Genomic DNA, 21,065 nt, shown 5'->3' with positions numbered 1-21,065 from the left:
TCCCAGAGCAACTGAGTAGCTCCGACCTTTCTCTTTAACCCTATGGCTTGCTTTCCCCCCAGTGGCTGTCGAAACCTGCTTGCTGCTTTTGCTATCCGTCTCGGATTTTACTATAAGTATTGTTAGAAATGTCCTTTCCTTTCATCTCACATAACATGTTAATTCCGTACGTGCCTGAAAGAGCGTTAATGACTTCGATGGTCACCAAGCCAACATTGATCCAAATGATCGAAATCCCAGGCTGGTTGATCTCTGAAGTAACGGGATACTTGGTTTGATTTTTCTAAAATGTTGAGCGTAGGAAATGGAAAGGGTTTTATGGAGTTCAGCAAGCAAATAGGGGAATGTAAAATTCTGGAGTTGCTTCAGAGCATTTCTTCGAGAGGCCCCCTTCAGTTGTAGACACAGTTACTTTCAGAATTTCATACGGTACTTTATTCAAAAAACTCTTCTTCCAGAGCAGAATGCCGACTTCTGCACTATCATAAGCCATCATGTTCACATGTAGAAAGTTTGTACTACAGTGAAGGCTGACGCTCAAGGAGAGTTGCAGCAAAGAGAGCAATGCCATGAAAGTGATAGTGATTTGCGTAGCCACAACTTTCTGATCAAGGAGTCCAGAAGGACGTTCGCAAAACTTTTTTACAGATGTGTCCCACTTTCTTGCTAGACCCTCTCCATGGCCTATTATTACCCCCATTCATCTGGAAGTGTTTTTGGGTGACGGGACTCTGGCTAATGATGGATCACCCAATTGTCGAGAAAGGAAACCTTCCAAAAGTGCTGGCCTATTTGCCAATTCTTCCAGGAGTATGGAGTTTTTTTTCTCTTACCAGGAGCCTCCCAGACATTTCAGGAGAAGCCACAAACATGACATGTTTGAGTCGGACATCTCAAAGGAGTTGTTCACTACTGGAAAAATCTTGTTTAGGGGACCAAGAATGTGTAAAAAAATAAAATAAAAAACAATCAATGCTCACCTCCCGGAATGGTGCAATATCTCCATACTCAGTGCTGTGTCCCCACTTGTCTCCCGGGGTCAATATCCGGCTCGGTTGACACGTGACCCCTGCAGCCAATCAATGGGTTGCAGAATCCACATTTCATCCACCCAAAAGAAACAGTGGAAGAGAAGCGGCACTGGTCCAGGAGGTGAGGGTTTTTTAATTATTTTGTGTCTCTCTGGATTCAGTAGTGGACAGCCCATTTAAAAGGGTTGTGCCGATCACATATCTTAGCATCAGATGGAACCCGTATTATTCAGACATTGTGTAGCACTGTTATTACATTTATATAGTTAGAGCTATTATTTGATCATTTTATGTTCATTTTATTTGAACAGACTATGACGGTCTGTACTTTGTTTATTGGGGTGTACTATCATAAGGTATTGCACATGGGCATACCTCCCAACCATCCTAGATCCAATGGAACAGTCGCAAATTTATGGAGCTTTCCTGCTGGCGGCATGTCCCTGCTTCAATTGTATCTGTGTCTTCAGGACACAAGTACAATTGAATACAGTGGTGGTGCAGGGAGCCATCTGATCCCTGCTCCACAGTTCAGTCTAGGTAGAGACTGCAGAACTTTTCGGTCATGCAACATTATAAGGTAACATGACTAGCGGAAGGAAACAGCTCAGGTGTCGAGAAGCAGGACATAAGAAAGTGGGGTGGTTTGTGGAGGAATTATACTGTGTGTGTGTGTGGGCATCATACTATGTGGGGTGCAGTGGGGGTCATCTTTATATGGTGGGTTTGTGTGGGGTATCATACTGTGTTGGGGGATGGTGGGACATTGTACTGTGTTTGGGCTTTGGAGGCATCATACTGGGTTGGGGGTTGTGGAGCATTTTACTGTGTATGGGGGTATCAAACTACGTAGGTGACTTGGGGTGCACCACACTATGTATGGGATTGCAATGTGGGCAACTTACTGTATGGGGGGCAACGTAATATGTGGGGAGTTGTAGGGACATTATTTGGTATTGGGGCTGCGGGGATATCAGTCTGTGTGGGGACGTCATACTGTATGAAGGGACTGTATTGTCATCACACTGTGTGGGGGACTGTAGCTGTATTCTACCACCAATAGTCCTGTGATGACATCTTGATGTCATAGCCCTTATCAGCTTTCACTGGTAGAAAGATGCAGTACCAGACACAGACACATGGACAGGGGTGGCGCTGTGTCCGTGTACTAAAGTGAAGGACTGCAGTTAGAGTCACTTGTAGTATATCGCTCCTGCATCTGTGAACTCGTTTAGTACCTTCCTGTTTCCAGAATATCTAGATTTTTTTTTTATTTTTCAAAAAAGCAGGATTTATTTTTCTTTTGGGATCACTTGTCCAATTAGGCATTTGGTACATGTGGAAAGATAGATAGTTGTGTAATGTGATTTTCTCTTATCTTAGATAGAATGACTTATCGATCTTATCCTAGAAGCATAAACTGCAGCTCTGCACCACACACACCTCAGACTAATACCGCACTCTCACATCCGCTCGTCAGACGGCTCAGTGAGAAAACTCTGGGAATGGAATTTGGGATGATTCACAGGAGAGAAGGAAATAAACTGAAATTTCATATACAGTACATTGAATACATCTATCTATCTATCTATCTATCTATCTATCTATCTAGATAAAGAAGAACACAGCAGCACATGTACATGAATCTAGGCCATGTGAAAACACAGACAAATATTCAATATGATTTATACTTCTCAAAAATATTTTTCATAAAAAAATTTTCACAAATTTTTTTTTCATAAAACTTAGTTATAGATAAAATGAAGATTCTTAGTGCATAAATTGGCCAATTCATGTGTGCCCATCAACCACGGCAAGGTGATCTCCCTCTGATGGGGCCTACACTACCATACATGCCACTTTTGGGCCACCAGCCTACAACTCTGGACAAAACAGTGTCACTTCGGGCTAAACCTACAATTTATGGGCAGGTAGAGTAGATTACCGCCACCTGCAAGATAGATATTATCTATCACATCTATCTATTATCCATCTAGTGGAAAGAAAAGAACAGCACCTGAAAAAATAAAATTTGTTGTTGGGTACAAACCTTCATAGTAGAGAAATAAAGAAGCAGAACACCATCATTCTGTGCAAAAAAGTGGTTTGTAATGATGGCCCATTGAGGAACGTTTCTTCTCCGTGTGTGAACCTTCTTCAAGCCTCAAAGTCCTTGTGTTGGAAACAGTAAAAATGGGCAAACGTCAGGAGCTGATTGACTCTTGACAAGGACTAAGTTTTGATGTCTGGATGCGGTCAAGGCATTTCTAAAACGCCTGGTGTTGTGGGGTGTTGCCAGTATATTTTGGTTAGTATCTACCAAAAGTGGTCCAAAGAAGGACAATCGGTGAACAAGCCGGAAGAGAGGTGAGTGTCCAAAGCTGATTAGGGCACATGGAGAGTGAAGGCTAGCAGTGGTCCGATCCCAGAGAAAAGCTGACCCCTGTCCACTACTGGAAGTACTTAAAAGGGAAGTATGAGCAGCAGAACTGGATCATGGAGCAATGGAAGAAGACGGCACATTTTCTCTTACACCATATGGACAACTGGGTGCGTGTGCGTTTCTTACCTTTTTAGGGAAGAGATGGCACCAGTATACCAGTGTCGGAAGAAGACAAGTCAGCGGAGGCAGCGTGATGGGGAAATGTTCTACAGGGAAACTACGGGCCCTGGAATTCATGTGAATGCTACAAATTTCAGCTATCTAAATCTAGTACCCGGCCTCATGGCAGCGGTATTCTCTAATGGTAGCACCCTCTTTTGGAAGGTTAAAGCCTCTGTCGAACTGCAAAAACTGTCAGGAATGGTTTGAGGAATAAGACAAAGAGATCAAACTGGTGACTTGTCTCCAAAACTCCCAGATCTCAATCCAATCAATCGTCTATGGGATATGCTGGATAAATGTCCAATCCATGGAGGTCGCACCTCACAACTTACAGGATTTGCCGCTAATATAGCACAGGAGACCTCAGAGAACTTGTGGAGTTCATGTCTTCATGGGTCAGAGCTGTTTCTATCTATGGAGCTTTCCGGAAAGCTGGTAGCCTCTGATGTCATATTTGGCGGTTGTCCCCAATGTCCGGCGACAGCCACAAGTTTTACGGATTCTGTACATTCTTCTTGCTTTCTTGAACAACTGTGCAGAAATATCTCCATGATTGTTTGTCTTATTTATTCTCAGGAATTCATTTCCTCATTCTTCTTGTTATTGTCCTGCTACATCAAAATATTTATGAAATTCAGGAACATTTAAAGAAGGATTTGGGGTTTCCTGTGTATCACACATCATGGGCTTAGATACACTGGCTCAGCAATAACAGTCTTTTAAAACATGCATACTCTATAATGGCCTCCATGAGAGGCCGTATCTGGCTTGAGATTTTCACTGCAGGGAAGATTAATGGAATATAAACCAGCTCACCCGTGATGCATAAACCAATCTTCGGGAGCACGGACCCGCTGTGTCAAAGCGCATAAAGTCCAAAAAAGAATAGAATGTCCAGCTTTACCGAATCCATAAAAAAGAGTTTTCTTTATTCACAAACTTTAAACATAGAGGATACAGACTTCAGCACGAACCATATGGGTAAGAATCTCAACGCGTTTCTGGAGACTAAGCTCCCTAAACGCGTAGAGATTCTTACCCATATGGTTCGTGCTGAAGTCTGTATCCTCTATGTTTAAAGTTTGTGAATAAAGAAAACTCTTTTTTACGGATTCGGTGAAGCTGGACATTCTCTTCTTATTAGGGAAGATTAATGGTGTCTATGAGTGTCTCCAGGTCCCCTAGTGTGGGCGGCTGTTCTTTTGCAGATGCAGATCCATATGTCCAAATAGACAAGCTTAAGGCCCGAACTAGGCACTGACAAGCGTGCCTTATTCTCTTCCTACAAGGGGTAGCTGGAGAGGGAAAGGCATGAGGGAGATGGTACTCATGGACACTGCGAAGCAAGGTGGAGTATCCCTGGAGCCGAGGGAGCCATTAAGAGAAGCAATAACTCAGGTGCAACAAACAGAGAACGTGGAAATGTACTGTGCGGTAACATCAATTAAACTCAAGATGCTAAGTACAGTTCAACTGTTTGTTAAGAAGCGAGTGTCCCCCGATTTGTGTGCGGATGTTCCTGGATCTGGCAGCCTGGAAACAGCGAAGGCCTGCGGCCAAAACGTGAGCATTTTTCACCACACACACAACACATGGCACTCAGGACAGTTTATTTTTAGGGTGCCAGGATGTGGGAACACACAAGCCCATCGACTATGACAACCGCTCTGTGAACCTTACAACTTGGTGTAGTTCAGCAGGATTCAATGTCCTCACACTGAGAAAGCAGAGGGACCCCTGAAAAAGCTAAGATAGCAACTGTCAAGAGACCTAAGATGGCGGACGAAGTCACGAAAACCAGATTAGGCTTCGCCTGTTGTGGGTGTCTGTAGAGCAAATTGGTGAAAGCCCATCCGGCCCAAGAGATAGCCTTCCTAGAGACGACATACCATCGTGAGCAGTGCCCAACCCAGATGGCCACGAAGAAGAAACCCTGCCCGAGTGACTGGAAAACGGGCAGGGACTCAAACACAAAGAGCGGAGAAGCCGTAAATAACCCCACCCAGGGAAGGGCAGAGTCCCGGAAAAGTACACCCTGAGAAGAGGGTTCCGAGGCCATTATTGGTGAGATAGAGGAAGAGTGAGCAGGTAGAGATGGAGCATCACGACTTTCCTCTGGATAGAGATGGCCAGTGGTATGGTATAGCACTGGAGAACCAGGAAAGTCCGAATGGAAGCGGCAGCTGGTGCTGCAGTCGGAAAAGGTGTGGTCGGGCGGACTGAAGCCGGAGGTCCCACCAGAGGTCCTGAGTCAAGAACTGGGCCCCGATGCAGAAGCGTCTGTGTTGGTGTGGATGAAATCCTGCGACAGGGCAGAGCATCTGAAGTCCCTGATGACTACAAGGACTCATAGTACCTCACAGGATCCCTAAGATACAGTATACCGGTTGTATTTCATGTGCTCCAGGACCCCGAGTTGGCCACTTATGTCCGAAAGACAGGAGCCAGGAAACCTAAGTCTGATTACGGCCACTGGATGAACATTTAAAATGGCATCCAAAATCTAAAGTGTCAGCTGTAAGTTCTTGTTTCACGTCAAACGGGACTTTCCTGGGTCACATGGGGCAGGAGCCCCTGAATAATCTGGTAGGTTAGAACAATGGCCATTATGTGCTGGAAAGTGAAGATGCTGTGTCAGGGTCCCAAAAGCAGTGGGATTGGGGTCATGTGGACTCATGTAACTTAACGAATGACCCAGTGCTGGGTTGAAGAGAAGGACTTTGCCCATGGATGTTTAGGCGACTATGGTTGTGTGGGCTAAAGGGCTGGTTTAACAAAGTTGTTGTTTTGACGCACATTAAAACAACGCATCCACATACATCCGCATGTCTTGCGTACCCAATGTTAAAGATAGGTATGCAGGACGCATGCAGAAGTATGCGGAAGGAGGCGGGGCTTAATGGAGGACGTACGCAGCCCTCCGCAAAGCCCCTGAATGCAAATGTGAACCCGGCCTGACCATGCTCCTGGTCAGGACTGGTTACCGTCCCACTTGGTTGGAACCCTGGAACACACGGTAGATTAGCACTGGTTGGCACAGGGCAGTAGATTGGCACTGGTTGGCACATGGCAGTAGATTGGCACAGGGAAGTAGATTAGTACTGGTTGGCACAGGGCAGTAGATTGGCACTGGTTGGCACAGGGCAGTAGATTGGCACTGGTTGGCACAGTGCAGTAGATTGGCATTGGGTGGCACAGGGCAGTAGATTGGCACTGGTTGGCACAGTGCAGTAGATTGGCATTGGGTGGCACAGGGCAGTAGATTAACACTGGCTGGCACAGGGCAGTAGATTGGCTCTGGTTGGAACAGAGCAGTAGATTGGCACTGGATGGTACAGGGCAGTAGATTGGAACTGGTTGGCACAGGGCAGTAGATTGGCACAGGACAGTAGATTAGTACTGGTTGGCACAGGGCAGTAGATTGGCACAGGGAAGTAGGTTAGCACTGGTTGGCACAGGGCAGTAGATTGACACTGGATGGTACAGGGTAGTAGATTGGCACTGGTTGGTACAGGGCAGTAGATTGACATTGGTTTGCACAGAAATAGATTACCACTAGTTGGCATAAGGCAGTAGATTGGCAATGATTGACTCAGAGAAGTAGATTGGCACAAGGCATTAGATTGGCACTGGTTGGTACAGGGTAGTAGATTGTCACTGGTTGGTACAGGATAGTAGATTGTCACTGTTTGGTACAGGGTAGTAGATTGGCACTGGTTGGTACAGGGTAGTAGATTGACACTGGTTGGCACAGGGCAGCAGATTTGCACTGGTTGGCACAGGAGTAGATTGTCATTGGTTGACACAGGGCAGTAGATTGGCACAGGGCAATAGATTAGCACTCATTGGCACAGGGCAATAGATTGGCATTGGTTGGTGCAGGGCAGTAAATTGGCACTGGCTGGCACAGGGCAGCAGATTGGCACTGCATAGCACAGGGCAGTAGATTGGCACAGGGCAGCAGATTGGCACTGGTTGGTACAGGGCAGTAGATTGATACTGGTTGGAACAGGGCATTCGATTGGAATTGGTTGGCACAGGGCAGTAGATTGGCACTGGCTGGCACAGTGCAGTAGATTGGCACTGGTTGGCACAGGGCAGTAGATTAACACTGGCTGCACAGGGCAGTAGATTGGCACCGGTTGGAATAGAGCAGTAGGTTGGCACTGGATTGTTCAAAGCAGTAGATTGGCACTGGATGGTACAGGGTAGTAGATTGCCATTGGTTGGTACAGGGCAGAAGACTGGTATTGGTTGGCACAGAAATAGATTACCACTGGTTGGCATAAGGCAGTAGATTGGCACTGGTTGACTCAGAGCAGTAGATTGGCACTGGTTGGCACAAGGCATTAGATTGGCACTGGTTGGTACAAGGTAGTAGATTCTCACTGGTTGGTACAGGGTAGTAGATTGTCACTGGTTGGTACAGGATAGTAGATTGACACTGGTTGGCATAAGGCAGTAGATTGGCACTGGTTGGCATAGAGCAGTAGATTGGCACTGGTTGGCACAAGGCATTAGATTGGCACTGGTTGGTACAGGGCAGTAGATTGGCACAGGGCAGTAGAATGGCACTGGTTGGCACATGGCAGTATATAGGCACAGGGCAGTAGGTTGGCACAGGGCAGTAGATTGGCACTGGTTGGCACAAGGTAGTAGATTGGCACAGGGAAGTAGATTGGCACAGAGCAGTAGATTGGCACTGGTTGGCACAGGGCAGTAGATTGGCACAGGACAGTAGATTGGCACTGGTTGGCACAGGGCAGTAGGTTGGCACAGGGCAGGTTGGCACAGGGCAGTAGATTGGCACTGGTTGGCACAGGGCAGTAGGTTGGCACAGGGCAGTAGATTGGCACTGGTTGGCACAGGGCAGTAGATTGGCACTGGTTGGCACAAGGCAGTAGGTTGGCACAGGACAGTAGATTGGCACTGGTTGGCACAGGTCAGTAGATTGGCACTGGTTGGCACAGGGCAGTAGGTTGGCACAGGGCAGTAGGTTGGCACTGGTTGGCACAGGACAGTAGATTCGCACAGGGCAGTAGGTTGGCGCAGGGCAATAGGTTGGCACTGGTTGGCACAGAGCAGTAGGTTGGCACAGGGCAGTAGATTGGCACTGGTTGGCACAGGGCAGTAGGTTGGCACAGGGCAGTAGGTTGGCACTGGTTGGCACAGGACAGTAGATTGGCACAGGGCAGTAGGTTGGCACAGGGCAGTAGGTTGGCACTGGTTGGCACAGAGCAGTAGGTTGGCACAGGGCAGTAGATTGGCACTGGCTGGCACAGGGCAGCAGATTGGCACTGGTTGGCACAGGACAGTAGGTTGGCACAGGTCAGTAGATTGGCACTGGTTGGCACAGGGCAGTAAGTTGGCACAGGGCAGTAGGTTGGCACAGGACAGTAGATTGGCACAGGGCAGTAGGTTGGCACAGGGCAGTAGGTTGGCACTGGTTGGCACAGGGCAGTAGGTTGGCACAGGGCAGTAGGTTGGCACTGGTTGGCACAGGACAGTAGATTGGCACAGGGCAGTAGGTTGGCACAGGGCAGTAGGTTGGCACTGGTTGGCACAGAGCAATAGGTTGGCACAGGGCAGTAGATTGGCACTGGTTGGCACAGGGCAGTAGATTGGCACAGGGCAGTAGGTTGGCACTGGTTGGCACAGGACAGTAGATTGGCACAGTGCAGTAGGTTGGCACAGGGCAGTAGGTTGGCACTGGTTGGCACAGAGCAGTAGGTTGGCACAGGGCAGTAGATTGGCACTGGCTGGCACAGGGCAGCAGATTGGCACAGGGCAGTAGGTTGGCACGGGTCGGCACAGGACAGTAGATTGGCACAGGGCAGTAGGTTGGCACTGGTTGGCACAGGACAGTAGATTGGCACAGGGCAGTAGGTTGGCACAGGGCAGTAGGTTGGCACTGGTTGGCACAGGGCAGTAGGTTGGCACAGGGCAGTAGATTGGCACTGGTTGGCACAGGCCAGTAGATTGGCACTGGTTGGCACAGGGCAGTAGGTTGGCACAGGACAGTAGATTGGCTTTGGTTGGCACAGGGCAGTAGGTTGGCACAGGGCAGTAGGTTGGCACTGGTTGGCACAGGGTGGTGGGTTGGCACTGGTTGGCACAGGGCAGTAGATTGGCACTGGTTGGCACAGGGCAGTAGGTTGGCACTGGTTGGCACAGAGCAGTGGGTTGGCACTGGTTGGCACAGGGCAGTAGATTGGCATTGGTTGGCACAGGGCAGTAGGTTGGCAAAGAGCAGTAGGTTGGCACTGGTTGGCACAGGGCAGTGGGTTGGCACAGGGCAGTAGGTTGGCACAGGGCAGTAGGCTGGCACAGGGCAGTAGGTTGGCACTGGTTGGCACAGAGCAGTAGGTTGGCACAGGGCAGTAGATTGGCACTGGCTGGCACAGGGCAGCAGATTGGCACTGGTTGGCACAGGACAGTAGGTTGGCACAGGTCAGTAGATTGGCACTGGTTGGCACAGGGCAGTAAGTTGGCACAGGGTAGTAGGTTGGCACTGGTTGGCACAGGACAGTAGATTGGCACAGGGCAGTAGGTTGGCACAGGGCAGTAGGTTGGCACTGGTTGGCACAGGGCAGTAGGTTGGCACAGGGCAGTAGATTGGCACTGGTTGGCACAGGGCAGTAGGTTGGCACAGGACAGTAGATTGGCACTGGTTGGCACAGTGCAGTAAATTGGCACAGGGCAGTAGGTTGGCACTGGTTGGCACAGGGCAGTGGGTTGGCACTGGTTGGCACAGGGCAGTAAATTGGCACTAGTTGGCACAGGGCAGTAGGTTGGCACAGGGCAGTAGGTTGGCACTGGTTGGCACAGGGCAGTGGGTTGGCACTGGTTGGCACAGGGCAGTAAATTGGCACTGGTTGGCACAGGGCAGTAGGTTGGCACAGGGCAGTAGGTTGGCACAGGGCAGTTGGTTGGCACTGGTTGGCACAGGGCAGTAGATTGGCACTGGTTGGCACAGGGCAGTAGGTTGGCACAGGGCAGTAGGTTGGCACTGGTTGGCACAGGGCAGTGGGTTGGCACTGGTTGGCACAGGGCAGTAGATTGGCACTGGTTGGCACAGGGCAGTAGGTTGGCACAGGGCAGTGGGTTGGCACTGGTTGGCACAGGGCAGTAGGCTGGCACTGGTTGGCACAGGGCAGTAGGTTGGCACTGGTTGGCACAGGGCAGTGGGTTGGCACTGGTTGGCACAGGGCAGTAGATTGGCACTGGTTTGCACAGGGCAGTTGGTTGGCACTGGTTGGCACAGGACAGTAGGTTGGCAGTGGTTGGCACAGGGCAGTAGGTTGGCACAGGGCAGTGGGTTGGCACTGGTTGGCACAGGGCAGTAGGTTGGCACTGGTTGGCACAGGGCAGTAGGTTGGCACTGGTTGGCACAGGGCAGTAGATTGGCACTGGTTGGCACAAGGCAGTAGGTTGGCACAGGACAGTAGATTGGCACTGGTTGGCACAGGGCAGTAGGTTGGCACAGGTCAGTAGATTGGCACTGGTTGGCACAGGGCAGTAGGTTGGCACAGGGCAGTAGGTTGGCACTGGTTGGCACAGGACAGTAGATTGGCACAGGGCAGTAGGTTGGCACAGGACAGTAGATTGGCACAGGGCAGTAGGTTGGCATGGGTTGGCACAGGGCAGTAGGTTGGCACAGGGCAGTAGATTGGCACAGGGCAGTAGGTTGGCACAGGGCAGTAGGTTGGCACGGGTTGACACAGGGCAGTAGGTTGGCACAGGGCAGTAGGTTGGCACGGGTTGACACAGGGCAGTAGGTTGGCACAGGGCAGTAGATTGGCACAGGGCAGTAGGTTGGCACAGGACAGTAGATTGGCACAGGGCAGTAGGTTGGCACAGGACAGTAGATTGGCACAGGGCAGTAGGTTGGCACGGGTTGACACAGGGCAGTAGGTTGGCACAGGGCAGTAGATTGGCACAGGGCAGTAGGTTGGCACTGGTTGGCACAGGGCAGTAGGTTGGCACAGGGCAGTAGGTTGGCACTGGTTGGCACAGGGCAGTAGGTTGGCACTGGTTGGCACAGGGCAGTGGGTTGGCACTAGTTGGCACAAGGCAGTGGGTTGGCACTGGTTGGCACAGGGCAGTAGGTTGGCACTGGTTGGCACAGAGCAGTAGGTTGGCACTGGTTGGCACAGGGCAGTGGGTTGGCACTGGTTGGCACAAGGCAGTGGGTTGGCACGGGTTGGCACAGGGCAGTAGGTTGGCACAGGGCAGTAGGTTGGCACTGGTTGGCACAGGGCAGTGGGTTGGCACTGGTTGGCACAGAACAGTAGGTTGGCACAGGGCAGTAGGTTGGCACAGGACAGTGGGTTGGCACTGGTTGGCACAAGGCAGTGGGTTGGCACTGGTTGGCACAGGGCAGTAGGTTGGCACAGGGCAGTAGGTTGGCACTGGTTGGCACAGGGCAGTGGGTTGGCACTGGTTGGCACAGAGCAGTAGGTTGGCACAGGGCAGTAGGTTGGCACAGGGCAGTGGGTTGGCACTGGTTGGCACAAGGCAGTGGGTTGGCACTGGTTGGCACAGGGCAGTAGGTTGGCACAGGGCAGTGGGTTGGCACTGGTTGGCACAGGGCAGTAGGTTGGCACAAGGCAGTGGGTTGGCACTGGTTGGCACAGGGCAGCCTGCAGTCCCATGCACAGCACACACTCTGTGGCTCTCTTCCCGTGGAGGAATCCTTCGTCCACCCCACGTCACTCTGTGGCAGTGCAGCACGTGGTGCAGGAGACGTTATAAATGTGCGTGTGATGTTCTCTGCTGGCAGTGTCCGGGCTGAGCGTCACACATGGGGCAGAGCGTGCGCCTCCTAGCGGTGTGTGCAGCAGCGGCAGCAGCGGGCGCCAGCTAGGAGCCTCGTCCTCCCCAGCACAGCGCGGAGCACACTGGAGGGAGCTGCCGCCTGCAGCCCCGGAGCCCTGGATGCAGCCCCCTGGATGCAGCCTGCACGACACGTCAGATCTCCAGCCTTCTCACTCAGCCCCCAGCAGCAGGCTCTCCCTTCGCCTCCCCTGCGCCAGTCTATGTGCGCCCTAGCCGGGACCTGGAGGTGATCTGTGCCCGCACCCAGCGCAGCGGCGGCAGCGTCTCATCACCTACATGACTGCCCCTCTCCATGGACTACTCACCGAGCAACCCATCACATCTGTTATTATTATTATTAATATTTCATGTTGCTGTTTAGGACTTTTTTATACTTTGGGGACTTTTGGCAAGTTTTAAAAACTTTTGGAAACTTATCACCAACTTTTAGAAACTTTTCAAAACTTTTTGGAAACTTTTAAAAAACTTATTGAAACTTTTTGGAAACTTATTTTTGTGTTTTTGCACATTTTGTTGTTATTCTAATTATTTGTACATATCGTTGTATCACTCAGTGACCTGTTTGTGGATCTGATCATCCCAGGAAAGCCAAGATGCACTATTCTCCTCTCCTGAGAGTGCTCCTCACCCTGGACCTGGCCCTGCTGGCCCTCAGCCTGTCTACCTGCAGCACCCTGGACATGGAGCAGTTCATGCGCAAGAGGATCGAGGCCATCAGAGGGCAGATCCTCAGCAAACTCAAACTCAACAGCCCCCCAGAGGATTACCCCGAGGCCGAGGAGGTCTCCCAGGATGTCATCGCCATCTACAACAGCACCAGGGACCTGCTGCAGGAGAAAGCCAACCAGAGGGCCATCGTCTGCGAGAAGGAGCGCACGGACGACGAGTATTTCGCCAAGGAAGTTTACAAAATAGATTTTCTTTCCTCTCCTTTCACCTCAGAAAGTAAGTGCCCCCCACCCACCCAGCCCCTGGACCTGAGTGCCCCCCACCTACCCAGCCCCTGGACCTGAGCGCCCCCCACCCACCCAGCCCCTGGACCTGAGTGCCCCCCACCTACCCAGCCCCTGGACCTGAGCGCCCCCCACCCGCCCAGCCCCTGGACCTGAGCGCCCCCCACCCGCCCAGCCCCTGGACCTGAGCGCCCCCCACCTACCCAGCCCCTGGACCTGAGCGCCCCCCACCCACCCAGCCCCTGGACCTGAGCGCCCCCCACCTACCCAGCCCCTGGACCTGAGTGCCCCCCACCTACCCAGCCCCTGGACCTGAGCGCCCACCACCCACCCACCCAGCCCCTGGACCTGAGTGCCCCCCACCCACCCAGCCCCTGGACCTGAGCGCCCCCCACCCACCCAGCCCCTGGACCTGAGTGCCCCCCACCTACCCAGCCCCTGGACCTGAGCGCCCCCCACCCGCCCAGCCCCTGGACCTGAGCGCCCCCCACCCGCCCAGCCCCTGGACCTGAGTGCCCCCCACCTACCCAGCCCCTGGACCTGAGCGCCCCCCACCCACCCAGCCCCTGGACCTGAGTGCCCCCCACCTACCCAGCCCCTGGACCTGAGCGCCCCCCACCCGCCCAGCCCCTGGACCTGAGCGCCCCCCACCCGCCCAGCCCCTGGACCTGAGCGCCCCCCACCTACCCAGCCCCTGGACCTGAGTGCCCCCCACCTACCCAGCCCCTGGACCTGAGCGCCCACCACCCACCCACCCAGCCCCTGGACCTGAGTGCCCCCCACCCACCCAGCCCCTGGACGTGAGCGATACCCCACCACCCACCCAGCCCCTGGACCTGAGCGCCCCAAAGCCCCTGGACCTGAGTGCCCCCCACCCACCCAGCCCCTGGACCTGAGCGCCCCCCACCTACCCAGCCCCTGGACCTGAGTGCCCCCCACCTACCCAGCCCCTGGACCTGAGTGCCCCCCACCCACCCAGCCCCTGGACCTGAGTGCCCCCCACCTACCCAGCCCCTGGACCTGAGTGCCCCAAAGCCCCTGGACCTGAGTGCCCCCCACCCACCCAGCCCCTGGACCTGAGTGCCCCCCACCTACCCAGCCCCTGGACCTGAGTGCCCCCCACCTACCCAGCCCCTGGACCTGAGTGCCCCCCACCCACCCAGCCCCTGGACCTGAGTGCCCCCCACCTACCCAGCCCCTGGACCTGAGTGCCCCCCACCCACCCAGCCCCTGGACCTGAGCGCTGGGCGACTCCGTCACTTTCCCCTTCTAGATGTCCCAGCATTGCCCATCTGTGTATGAACCTGCTGGGGGTTGTAGTTCTGCAACAACTGCAAAGTGACAGCTTAAGTAGCGGCGGATGTCTAACCAGTTGTTGCTGAACTACAACTTCCAGCATGCTGGGAGTTGTAGTTCCACAACAGCTGGAATGTCACAGTACCTGAGATGGGGCATTGACCTCACCATATTCTTTACTAATATTTGGGCTACTAATTAATCTGTGTGGGTGACTGATTATTCCTCCTCATCCTTCATTATTTAGAAGCCCCCGTATTGAACCCCATGGTATATATTTTTTTGGGGTGAACGTGTAACGTACCCATTGCAAATGTCTTTGCGCCCCCTTTTCTGTAGCTGCTGATAATGTAAAGCTTCATTTGGTACCAGCCCCATTATTGGGTGTTAGAGATGATGGGGTGCACTGACATAGCCCCCCGGTATAACAAGTCAAGGGGTATTGGTGGTGAATTACACGGGTGGTGGGGGGGTGCGAAAGGAGCAAAAAAAAAAAATAAAATGGAGCAAATACAGAATGTGAACTGCATTCTGGAAATTGACTTTCCGCCAAGAGAAATTTTGCAATGCGCTGTTAGCTCTCCTGGTGGTGGCGGGATTAACCCCTCACTGCCTCGGCCGGACCCTGCAGTATCCTCAGGTTAAAGGGAAACTCTATGAAGAGGGTCCCGGAGTTGGAATCCTCAGGCACGGCCTCTTTTCTAGGTTTAGGGCTTAGTCACTTCATACAGGTAGATGCATCTCGATGACCTCGCAGTATAGGGTTAAGTCATAGGAACCAGCGATGGAGTTGGGGTCAGTCTGAGGTCCTATATGATAAATCCATATCATTTTTATTTTTTTGACCAGTCGCACTACAGTTTCCAGCATGCCAGATGTTGTAGTTCCAGGAAACGATGGACTTCTCCAGTTTGGAGGCCGCTCTTAACGAAAGTCATTATACGGTGTCCTGCGAATGTCCATTATCTTTACTATCACTGCAGTGCGGATAGATTTAATCTATGGCTACCTGCGATCACCCTTCCCCCACCCCGGTGACTTTCTTACAGTGCCTACATTTTTATATGTGAATGACATCAACGCTTTTTTTTTTTTTTTTTCATAAAGGAAGCTGTAGTGTCCCTTTAAATCTTTGCCATTACAGTTTTCAAAGGTCCTTTATGGCGCCGCACTGGCACCAATTGTAAATGTCTACTTCTTGTGGTTGAGCTCAGCTGCTGTAAAATATCTTGCTCAGCAAAACTGTCAATCACTGTAACCCCCCTCCCCCCCAAAAAAAAAAAAAAAAAAAAATATATATATATATATATATATATATATAAAGAAAAAAATTAGAACAGCATCATATTACCAAACTTGTGGTGCAAAGCTTTCCAAACCAAAGTCCAAATGGTTCCAAACATATGAGAAAAAAAGGAAAACAGCACACATGTGTGCTGTTTTCCTTTTTTTCTCATATATATATATATATATATATATATATATATATATATATATATATATATATATATATATATATATATATATATATATATATATATGTGTATATATATATATATATATATATATATATATATATATTGTATATTTACCTATTTGACTACAAATGTGATTTCTATTATATGTCGCGCTTTAGGACTTTTTACTACTTTTCGCACCTTGCAAAAACTTTTGGAAATGTTTCAAAAGCTTTTGGAAACTTTCAAAAAACTTTTGGAAACTTTTCAAAAACTTTCGGAAACTTTCAAAAAACTTTTGGAAACTTTTCAAAAACTTTCAGAAACTTTTCAAAAACTTTCAGAAACTTTCAAAAAACTTTAGGAAACTTTTCAAAAACTTTTAGAAACTTTCAAAAAACTTTTGGAAACTTTTCCAAAACTTTTAGAAACTTTCAAAAAACTTTTGGAAACTTTTTTTTTAAGAGCCTGTTTTTGAAGTGTGTTTTCGCACATTGTTTTATTACATTTATTTGACTACTAATGACATTTAATAGTAGAAAAAAGTTCCAAAAATTACTGTGGAGATGTCATGAAATTGCACATATTCGCTCCTACCAGGCCGGTCCAAGAAATCTCATTCACTTAATGATATTTTTAACATGGCTCATTACATAAGGGATATGATAAACATACTCCACCCTTGTCTTTCCCCAGGCGAAAAATGCCTGTTACCTGCTGGAGCTGAGTGAATGTTTCCAGCGCATGTCGTCTTTTCTTCATCATAACTCATAATGGCAAAATAAGTGATCGGGACATTGGGGCCTCTGCCTGCATAGAGCTTTCATTCTGACTCTAGGGCTGCGTTCCCTTTAATGACACGCACGACGCCTTATTGAATGTTCTGAATTTAGGAATTGTTACCTTTTTTTTTTTCTACCAACCTTTGTGTCAATGGAAAGTAAATCTATACAAAAAAAAATTGTTTTAGGGTGATTTTATGTTAAATCTGTGTGCATTTCCATCTGTGACCAATAGAGGGAGACAGACGTTTTCAGATCGGTTGCTTTTTTGCTGATCTGATTGACTCCCCGTCCTCTATAATTATATCTTAAAGGTTCATTTAATAAAATGATTAAATGAGTTTTACGTGAAATCGGCGCTCAATTTAAACCCCGATATGATGGCAAACAGGCTTTGATGGCTATAATATGATGAGAGAGTATTATACAAGGACTATTTATAGTGCTAGTCAGTCCCGGGTGACCTAAAGGTCCAGTCTCCGGTCAGAACCAAGAAGATTGTATATGATAAAAGTCTTATAAGTCGCACAGAAGGTCATAGGACTAAGCTGGTAGCATGGGAAAGGCTCGATCTGCGCTGCGCAGCGGAGCTCCCAACTATTACAACTATGCCCCAGTAATAGCTGCGGCGAGCTATGTATACGTCCGGCGGATCGTCTCCCATTTTTAGAAAGTATTTATAGCAGCACCGAGCGGCTATGATGGACACTGCGTATATCCCACGGCTTATTCTGAATTAAATGTTATTTTTGGCGACGTGGGCCCTTTAAATAGAGTTCATATGGAGTGATGTGGCCGGCCGCCAATCTCTAGAGCTCTACATTAGGAAAGAAAAGTATTTCTGGGAGATCGGGATAATTCTGTGTCCGTCTTCATTATGGAGGATCCCAACTCTGCCCTGAAGAGTTAAAGGGGAACTCCAGATTTAATGATGATTTTCACCGTCATAAGGGGCAGAATATCCAGAGCGAAGGCAACGCTGCTGATTGGGAGGCAGCAGGACGAATACACGAGTGTACAAGAGTGCGGCGATTCATAAGAAGTTATATGGAATGTCAGGCAGCCAATCAGAGCTCATTTGTTAGGTCATATGACCATCATTTTACAGCATATAGATGTAATATATATATATATATATATATATATATATATATATATATATATATATATATATATATATTAACTAATTTCGCCAGCAGAATAGTGAGTGCAGCTCTAGATTATAATACAGGATGTAACTCAGGATTAGTAATGTAATGTATGTACACAGTGACTGCACCAGCAGAATAGTGAGTGCAGCTCTGGAGTATAATACAGGATGTAACTCAGGATCAGTAATGTAATGTATGTACACAGTGACCGCACCAGCAGAATAGTGAGTGCAGCTCTGGAGTATAATACAGGATGTAACTCAGGATCAGTAATGTAATGTATGTACACAGTGACCGCACCAGCAGAAAAGTGAGTGCAGCTCTGGGGTATAATACAGGATGTAACTCAGGATCAGTAATGTAATGTATGTACACAGTGACTGCACCAGCAGAATAGTGAGTGCAGCTCTGGGGTATAATACAGGAGGTAACTCAGGATCAGTAATGTAATGTATGTACACAGTGACTGCACCAGCAGAATAGTGAGTGCAGCTCTGGGGTATAATACAGGATGTAACTCAGGATCAGTAATGTATGTACACAGTGACTGCACCAGCAGAATAGTGAGTGCAGCTCTGGGGTATAATACAGGATGTAACTCAGGATCAGTAATGTAATGTATGTACACAGTGACTGCACCAGCAGAATAGTGAGTGCAGCTCTGGAGTATAATACAGGATGTAACTCAGGATCAGTAATGTAATGTATGTACACAGTGACTGCACCAGCAGAATAGTGAGTGCAGCTCTGGAGTATAATACAGGATGTAACTCAGGATCAGTAATGTAATGTATGTACACAGTGACTGCACCAGCAGAATAGTGAGTGCAGCTCTGGAATATAATACAGGATGTAACCCAGGATCAGTAATGTAATGTATGTACACAGTGACTGCACCAGCAGAATAGTGAGTGCAGCTCTGGAGTATAATACAGGATGTAACTCAGGATCAGTAATGTAATGTATGTACACAGTGACTGCACCAGCAGAATAGTGAGTGCAGCTCTGGAGCATAATACAGGATGTGACTCAGGATCAGTAATGTAATGTATGTACACAGTGACTGCACCAGCAGAATAGTGAGTGCAGCTCTGGGGTATAATACAGGATGTAACTCAGGATCAGTAATGTAATGTATGTACACAGTGACTACACCAGCAGAATAGTGAGTGCAGCTCTGGAGTATAATACAGGATGTAACTCAGGATCAGTAATGTAATGTATGTACACAGTGACTGCACCAGCAGAATAGTGAGTGCAGCTCTGGGGTATAATACAGGATGTAACTCAGGATCAGTAATGTAATGTATGTACACAGTGACTGCACCAGCAGAATAGTGAGTGCAGCTCTGGGGTATAATACAGGATGTAACTCAGGATCAGTAATGTAATGTATGTACACAGTGACTGCACCAGCAGAATAGTGAGTGCAGCTCTGGGGTATAATACAGGATGTAACTCAGGATCAGTAATGTATGTACACAGTGACTACACCAGCAGAATAGTGAGTGCAGCTCTGGAGTATAATACAGGATGTAACTCAGGATCAGTAATGTAATGTATGTACACAGTGACTGCACCAGCAGAATAGTGAGTGCAGCTCTGGGGTATAATACAGGATGTAACTCAGTATCAGTAATGTAATGTATGTACACAGTGACTGCACCAGCAGAATAGTGAGTGCAGCTCTGGGGTATAATACAGGAGGTAACTCAAGATCAGTAATGTAATGTATGTACACAGTGACTGCACCAGCAGAATAGTGAGTGCAGCTCTGGAGTATAATACAGGATGTAACTCAGGATCAGTAATGTAATGTATGTACACAGTGACTGCACCAGCAGAATAGTGAGTGCAGCTCTGGGGTATAATACAGGATGTAACTCAGTATCAGTAATGTAATGTATGTACACAGTGACTGCACCAGCAGAATAGTGAGTGCAGCTCTGGGGTATAATACAGGAGGTAACTCAGGATCAGTAATGTAATGTATGTACTCAGTGACTGCACCAGCAGAATAGTGAGTGCAGCTCTGGGGTATAATACAGGATGTAACTCAGGATCAGTAATGTATGTACACAGTGACTGCACCAGCAGAATAGTGAGTGCAGCTCTGGGGTATAGTACAGGACGTAACTCAGGATCAGTAATGTAATGTATGTACACAGTGACTGCACCAGCAGAATAGTGAGTGCAGCTCTGGGGTATAATACAGGATGTAACTCAGGATCAGTAATGTATGTACACAGTGACTGCACCAGCAGAATAGTGAGTGCAGCTCTGGGGTATAATACAGGATGTAACTCAAGATCAGTAATGTATGTACACAGTGACTGCACCAGAAGAATAGTGAGTGCAACTCTGGGGTATAATATAGGATGTAACTCAGGATCAGTAATGTAATGTATGTACTCAGTGACTGCACCAGCAGAATAGTGAGTGCAGCTCTGGGGTATAATACAGGATGTAATTCAGTAATGTAATGTATGTACACTGTGACTGTACCAGCAGAATAATGAGTGCTGCTCTGGAGTATAATACAGGATGTAATTCAGTAATGTAATGTATGTACACTGTGACTGTACCAGCAGAATAGTGAGCGCAGCTCTGGGGTATAATACAGGATGTAACTAAGGATCAGTAATGTAATGTATGTACACAGTGACTGCACCAGCAGAATAGTGAGTGCAGCTCTGGGGTATAATACAGGATGTAACTCCGGATCAGTAATGTAATGTATGTACACAGTGACTGCAGCAGCAGGATAGTGAGTGCAGCTCTGGAGTATAATACAGGATGTAACTCAGGATCAGTAATGTATGTACACAGTGACTGCACCAGCAGAATAGTGAGTGCAGCTCTGGGGTATAATTCAGGATGTAACTCCGGATCAGTAATGTATGTACACAGTGACTGCACCAGCAGAATAGTGAGTGCAGCTCTGGGGTATAA

The 21,065-nt window shown here is 48.9% G+C and overlaps 2 protein-coding genes across 2 annotated transcripts in view; one reads left to right on the top strand and one right to left on the bottom strand.

The window, feature by feature from the left end:
* Positions 1-8,579: 8,579 nt before the first annotated feature.
* Positions 8,580-9,854, bottom strand: LOC138637654 (keratin-associated protein 16-1-like). Its single transcript, XM_069726489.1, has one exon. The coding sequence runs from the start codon at positions 9,852-9,854 to the stop codon at positions 8,580-8,582; it is 1,275 nt and encodes a 424-aa protein (XP_069582590.1).
* Positions 9,855-12,413: 2,559 nt separating this feature from the next.
* Positions 12,414-21,065, top strand: part of TGFB2 (transforming growth factor beta 2) — a 137,135-nt gene continuing 128,483 nt past the window's right edge. The window contains exon 1 of the mRNA XM_069768485.1: positions 12,414-13,419. Coding sequence (XP_069624586.1) covers positions 13,068-13,419 — 352 coding nt within the window. The 5' untranslated portion in view covers positions 12,414-13,067. The remainder of the gene's footprint in view (positions 13,420-21,065) is intronic.

Source organism: Ranitomeya imitator, chromosome 5, assembly GCF_032444005.1.
Source record: "Ranitomeya imitator isolate aRanImi1 chromosome 5, aRanImi1.pri, whole genome shotgun sequence".
Lineage (NCBI taxonomy): Eukaryota > Metazoa > Chordata > Amphibia > Anura > Dendrobatidae > Ranitomeya > Ranitomeya imitator.
Note: the sequence above shows the minus strand (reverse complement) of the source record. Positions and strands in the feature narration are given on the sequence as shown.

Bases quoted from the DNA above. Each gene is read 5' to 3' on its own strand.
- LOC138637654 (XM_069726489.1), bottom strand. From the start codon at position 9,854: ATGCCAATCTACTGCCCTGTGCCAACCAGTGCCAACCCACTGCTCTGT.